The 7,043-nt window shown below is 41.0% G+C and overlaps 1 protein-coding gene and 1 pseudogene across 2 annotated transcripts in view; one reads left to right on the top strand and one right to left on the bottom strand.

Moving 5' to 3' along the window:
* LOC108527167 (cytochrome P450 2C9-like) overlaps positions 1-7,043 on the bottom strand; it is a 61,620-nt pseudogene that overhangs the window by 21,310 nt on the left and 33,267 nt on the right. Inside the window, exon 6 of the transcript XR_001884721.1 lies at positions 462-603. The product of XR_001884721.1 is annotated as a cytochrome P450 2C9-like (transcript). The remainder of the gene's footprint in view (positions 1-461; positions 604-7,043) is intronic.
* The window catches only part of LOC108527165 (histone H2A.Z-like), a gene marked incomplete at its 5' end in the record, with an annotated part of 9,397 nt that continues 6,120 nt past the window's right edge, over positions 3,767-7,043 (top strand). The window contains one exon of the mRNA XM_017868323.1: positions 3,767-3,812. Coding sequence (XP_017723812.1) covers positions 3,767-3,812 — 46 coding nt within the window. The remainder of the gene's footprint in view (positions 3,813-7,043) is intronic.

Genomic DNA, 7,043 nt, shown 5'->3' on the forward strand with positions numbered 1-7,043 from the left:
TTTCTTTTTTTTTTTTTCTGAGACAGAGTCTCACTCTGTTGCCCAGGCTGGAGTGCAGTGGCACAATCTTGGCTCACTACAACCTCTGCCACCTGCGTTCAAGCGATTCGGGTGCCTCAGCCTCCCGAGGAGCTGGGATTACAGCCGTGTGCCACCATGCCTGGCTAAATTTGCCTTTTTACCAGAGACGGGATTTGCCTATGTTGGCCAGGCTGGTCTTGAACTCCTGGCCTCAAATGATCCACCCACCTCAGTCTCCCAAAGTGCTGGGATTACAGGTTTGAGCCACCATGCCAGGCCAAGATATCCCATTTTAATCACACCATTAGTTTGGAACAGATTACAGCTGGGAGCAGGGTTTAAGTAACGAAGCTTCTCTAAGAGAAACAGGAAGGAGGACACTAGCAACATCTTCCAACATCTTTTCTGAAAGTCAATTAACTCTTCATCTGTGATCATACCTGTGACCTCTGGGTGCTTCAGCAGGAGAAGGAGAGCATACCTCAGGGTTGTGCTTGTTGTCTCTGTCCCAGCTCCAAACAAATCAGCTGCAGTGTTTTCCAAGTTTTCAATAGTAAATTCAGACTGTTGGTTGTGCTTTTCCTAGGAATGATTTGATACAATTATCTGACAAATTATTTACCAGCATATTTGATTACAGTGAATTCAAAATTACTCACATTGTTATATAGTTACCAATATAGAAGCTGGAAAGCATACTACTAGAAAAAAAATACTGTATGGTATAGCAGAAGCTGTAAACCAAACCAACTTGCCCAAATTTTATTTCCTACCCCCTTATTCCATGCTTGCCTAAAAATTCCATTCATCCGGCTCTTTGCAGCTAGCGGAGTCACACAGCATAATTATTATTATTATTATTATTTTTGCCAAAAGATATAAGCAGAAGGTCTCTAGGTCCACTTTCATTTCCTCTTTCATACTCAAAACACAAATGTGAAGTAGGAGGTAGAATAGACCCCATCCTGGGATTTAATCATGAAAATGAAGGTCTGTATACTAAATTTAGTGGGAAAAAAGAAAGGCCCTTGACTCTCTGCTGCTTTGGGGTTGCTGTATTATCCCTAGATTGCCCCACCGTGAGACTCCCTGTATTTGAGATAAAGACATTATGTGATAAAGCCATTATTACCTGTAGACAACTACAATCTAAATTAGTAAAAAGGTAAATTAGGGCCATATCATTAGATACTGTGAGCCTGAATCAAGAGTCTGCAATTATCTTCTTCTGTCAGAAAGGTACATGGACTTAATATTGCCTCCAGATTCATTATAAAGTTGAAATTTTGTAAAAACAAATATGAAAAAAGCAATATGACAGCAAAACCTAGGATAAATTATAGAGAAAGAGAATGGGTTTACAATGACAAGATGGGCCCACACTATTATTATCGAGATGGGAGGCAACAGATAACTTTTTCTAGGGTGCAGTAGTGCAGGAATAAATAAAAATATACAAAATGAAGAGAAAGGACAATGATGAATATGGAGAATAAAGGGATTAATTGTCACGGGATAAAGGAGAGAGTAAGGGTAATGCATATGCCAAGGCTCAAAGACTGGAGTTTTCATAATTTGAAAGTTAGGAGAAAGAAAGCAACGAATAAGGAATACTTAGTTGAAAGAGATCATCAATATACAAAACATATTACTTTTTAACCAGTCTCTAGGCCAGTAATAAATTAATTACATTTTCAGAGTCTCCAAGTGACGTATGTCACGTTGAATATTGTGTAATCAACACCACTGAAATAGACTAGATCCTCTCAACATGTCTACTTACTAGATGAAGACAGTCCTCTCCCTTGGTAACATCAGCTTCACACCGTTTTCTAAGCTTGTCATGTTAAAAATTACTCTTAAGTAAGAACAGTGCACTCACAAACCAGTATTAACATTTCCATCTGCTGACTTGAGCTTGGTTCTTTAGCAGTTATGTGTCTATCCTACCTTATTAATGATAGTAGCCATATTCTACTTGCTGGGCTCAAATCTAAAGAGCACCCCTCTACCTCAGAGGCAGGCCAGGGCATTGTCCTGCACCTCACCCTCAGAAACAGACTCACAGCTACAACTCAGTCTGTGGGCTTCAGCTGCTAGGGTGTGCTATCGAGTCACAGATCTTGGCTCTGTGGGCAATCTACATTCAACCCTGCCACAGAGAATGAACCTGTACCCCAAGACCCAGGTGTCACAGTACCTGATTAAAAGATCTTGAGTCTAGAGTAATGCTTCTATGACAACTTCAAGGACGTATACCTGTAACCCAGCACCAATGCAGCTGCATGTATGCCATGTCAGAGTTGACATCAAAAGGAATCCCTTAGGTTAAGTCACCCAATTTCAGGAAAATAAAAATAGGAGGACACCCAAATACTTTGACACCAGGGACATTAACAACCTACACTACTCCTGATACTGCTGCAAACTTCTACAGCCTAGGCCACCGAGGCACCCAAAATTATTCCTGATGTTGACCACAGCTAGAGAAACTACACAGATACTATCACATGGCATCTATTCAAAAACTGACTTACCCACACTTCATCACCTGCACACAAACACTCAACTTCAGATGAAAGTCTTTCTCTATGAAATCCACTCTAGAAACTGGAATAGCCATTGTCCCACCACATGCATAGACATCAATGCAGGGACACAACATGAAAAATCAAGAAATATTACACCACCAAAAAGATGTAATAACTCTCAAATAACAGAACTCGATGAAAATAAAATCAACAAATATTCAAAAAAGGAATTCAAAATAATTACCTTGAAGAAACTAAATAAGGGGGGTGGCTGGCAAGATGGCCGAATTGGAACAGTTTCCATCTGCAGCTCCCAGCAAGATCAACAAAGAAGGTAAGTTATTTCTGCATTTCTAACTGAGGTACCCAGCTCCTCTCATTGGGACTGTTTAGGCAATAGGTGCAGCCCACAGAGGGCAAGCCAAAGCAGGGTTTAGCATCACCTCACCCGGAAACCCCAAAGAGTCAGGGAACTCCCTCCCCTAGCCAAGGGAAGTAGTGAGGGACTGTGCCATGAAGAATAGTGCACTCTGGCCCAGATACTATGCTTTTCCCATGGTTTTCACAACTTGCAGACCAGGAGATTCCCTCAGGTGCCTACACAATAAGGGCACTGGGTTTCAAACACAAAATTGGGCACCCATTTGCACAGACACCGAGCTAGCTGTAGGAGATTTTTTTCACACTCCAGTGGCACCTGGAACACCAGTGAGACAGAACTTTTCACTCACCTGGAAAGGGGGCTGAAGCCAAAGAGCCAAGTGGTCTTGCTCAGCAGATCCCATCCCCATGGAGCCCAGCAAGCTAAGATCCACTGGCTTGAAATTCTCGCTGCCAGCACAGCAGTCTGAAGTTTACCTGGGATGCACGAGCTTGGTGGGGGAAGGGGCATCCACCATTACTGAGGCTTGAGTAGGTAATTTTCCCCTCATGGTGTAAACAAAACGTCTGAGAAGTTTGGACTGGCCAGAGCCCACTGCACCTCAGCAAAGCAGCTGTAGCCAGACTGCCCCTCTAGATTCCTCCTCTCTGGGCAGGGCATCTCTGAAAATAACGCAGCAGCCCCAGTCAGGGGCTTATAGGTAAAACTACCATCCCATTGGGGCAGAGCACCTGGGGGAAGGGGCAGCTGTGGGTGCAGCTTCAGCAGACTTAAATGTTCTGGCATGCTGACTCTGAAGGGAGCAGCAGATCTACCAGCACAGTGCTTGAGCTCTACTAAAAGACACACTGCCTCCTCAAGTGGATCCCTGAGCCCTGTGGTTCCTGATAGGAGACACCTCCAAGCAGGGGTTAACAAACACCTCAGAAAGGAGATCTCTGGCTGGCATCTGGTGGGTGCCCCAATGAGACAAACTTCCAGAGGAAGGAACAGATGGCAATCTTTGCTGCTCTGCAACTTCCGCTGGTGATACCCAGGCAAACAGGGTCTGGAGTCGACCTCCAGCAAACCCCAGGAGACCTGCAGCAGAGGGGCTTGACTGTTAGAAGGAAAACTAACAAACAGAAAGCAATAGCATCAACATCAACAAAAAGGATGTCCACAAAAAAACACCATCTGAAGGTCACCAACATCAAAGACCAAAGGCAGATAAATCAGTGAAGATGAGGAAAAACCAGTGCAAAAAGGCTGAAAATTCAAAAAAACAGAACACCTCTTCTCCTCCAAAGAATCATGGCTCCTTGCCAACAGGGAACAAAACTGGACAGAGAACGAGTTTGATGAACTGACAGAAGTAACCTTCAGAAGGTGGGTAATAACAAACTCCTCTGATAGAAAGGAGCATGTTCTAACCCAACACAAGGGAGCTAAGAACCTTGAAAAAAGGTTAGATGAATGGCTAACTTGAATAACCAGTTTAGAGAGAAGATAAATGACCTGATAGAGCTGAAAAACAAAGCACAAAACCTTCACGAAACATACATAAGTATCAATTGCTGAATCGATCAAGTGAAAGAAAGGATATCAGAAATTAAAGATCAACTTAATGAAATAAAGCCTGAACACAAGATTGGAGGAAAAAATGAAAAGGAATGCACAAAGCCTCCAAGAAATATGGGACTGTTTGAAAAAATCAAACCTACGTTTGATTGGTGTACCTGAAATTGATGGGGAAAAGGGAACCAAGTTAGCATACACTCTTCAGCATGTTATCCAGGAGGATTTCCCCAACCTAGCAAAATAGACCAACATTCAAATTCAGAAAAACAAAGACCACCACAAAGATACTTCTCGAGAACAGTAACCCCAAGACACATAACTGTCAGATTCACCAAGGTTGAAATGAAGGAAAATATGTTAAGGACAGCCAGAGAGAAAGGTCGGGTTACCCACAAATGGAAGCCCATTAGACTAACAGTGGATCTCTCTGCAGAAACCCTACAGGCCAGAAGAGAGTAGAGACCAATATTCAACATTCTTAAAGAAAAGACTTTTCAACCCAGAATTTTATATCCAGCCAAGCTAAGCTTCAAAGTGAAAAAATAAAATAAAATCCTTTACAGACAAGCAAATGCTGAGAGATTTTTGTCACCACCATCTTGCCTTACAAGAGACCCTGAAGGAAGCACTAAACATGGAAAGGAACAACTGGTACCAGCCACTACAAAAACATACCAAATTGTAAAGGCCTTTGACACTATAAAGAAACTGCATCAACTAATGGGCAAAATAACCAACTAGCATCATAATGAAAGGATCAAATTCACACATAACAATATTAACCTTAAATGTAAATGCACTAAATGCCAACGTTAAAAGACAGAGACAGGCAAATTGGATAAAGAGTCAAGACTCATCATTGTTTTGCATTCAGGAGACACATCTCACGTGCAGAGACACACCTAGGCTCAAATTAAAGGGATGGAAGAAGATTTACCGAACAATTAGAAAGCAAAAAAAAAGCAGGGGTTGCAATCCTAGTCTCTGATAAAACAGACTTTAAACCAACAAAGATTAAAGAAAAAGACAAAGAAAGGCATTACATAATGGTAAAGGGATCAATGCAACAAGAAGAGCTCACTATCCTAAATGTATATGCACCCAATACAGGGGGACCCTGACTCATAAAACAAGTTATTAGAGACCTACAAAGAAACTGAGGACCCCACACAATAATAGTGTGAGACTTTAACACCCCATTGTCAATATTAGACAGATCAATGAGACAGAAAATTTAACAAGGATATTCAGGACTTGAACTCAGCTCTGGACCAACCAGACTTAATAGACATCTACAGAACTCTCCTCCCCAAATCAACAGAATATACAGTCTTCTCAGCATCACGTCGCACTTCTTCTAAAATCAATTTAATTTAAAGTAAGACACTCCTCAGCAAATGTAAAAGAACAGAAATCTTAGTCTCTCAGACCACAGTACAATCAAATTAGAACGAAGGATTAAGAAACTCACTCAAAACTGCACGACTACATGGAAACTGAATAACCTCCTCCTGAACGACTACTGGGTAAATAACGAAATTAAGGCAGAAATAAACAAGTTCTTTGAAATCAATGAGAACAAACACACAACATACGAGAATCCCATGGATACAGGTAAAACAGTCTTTAGAGGAAAATTTAGACCACTAAATGCCCACAGGAGAAAGAGGGAAAGATCTAAAATCAACACCCTGACATCACAATTAAAAGAACTAGAGAAGCAGGAGCAAACAAATGCAAAAGCTATCAGAAGAGAAGAAATAACTAAGATCAGAGCAGTACTGAAGAAGATAGAGATGCAGAAACTCTTCAAAAAATTAATGAATCCAGGAGCTGGTTTTTTGTTAAGATTAACAGAATAGATAGACTGCTAGCCAGACTAATAAAGAAGAAAAGAGAGAAGAATCAAATAGACACAATAAAAAATGATAAAGGGGATATTACCACTGACTCCACAGGAATACAAACTACCATCAGAGAATACTAAAAACACCTCTATGCAAATAAACTGGAAAATCTAGAATTAATGGATAAATTCCTTCACACATACACCCTCCCAAGACTAAACCAGGAACAGAAAACCAAACACCACATATTCTCACCTGTAAGTGTGAGTTGAACAATGAGAATACACGGACACAGGGAGGGGAACATCACACACCAGGGCTTGTCAGGAGGTTAGGGGACTAGGGGCGGGATAGCATTAGGAGAAATATCTAATGTAGATGACGGGTTGTTGGGTGCAGCAAACCACCATGGCACATGTATACCTATGTAACAAACCTGCATGTTCTGCACATGTATCCCAGAACTTAAAGTACAATAAAAAAGAAAGAAAGAAAGAAAGAAAGAAATAGCAGAACAGTAGTTAGTAGAGGTAAAGAAGTAAGGGAGATAGCCAGAAATTGGTTAACAGATACAAAAGTTCAACTATATAAAAGGAATAAGTTATAGTGTTCTATAGCAGAATAGGGTGACTATAATTAACAACACTTTATTGTATACTTTAAGATAGCTAGAAGAGCAGATTTTTAATGTTTCCAGCATAA

This window comes from Rhinopithecus bieti, unplaced genomic scaffold (assembly GCF_001698545.2).
Source record: "Rhinopithecus bieti isolate Rb0 unplaced genomic scaffold, ASM169854v2 scaffold_4745, whole genome shotgun sequence".
Taxonomy (NCBI): domain Eukaryota; kingdom Metazoa; phylum Chordata; class Mammalia; order Primates; family Cercopithecidae; genus Rhinopithecus; species Rhinopithecus bieti.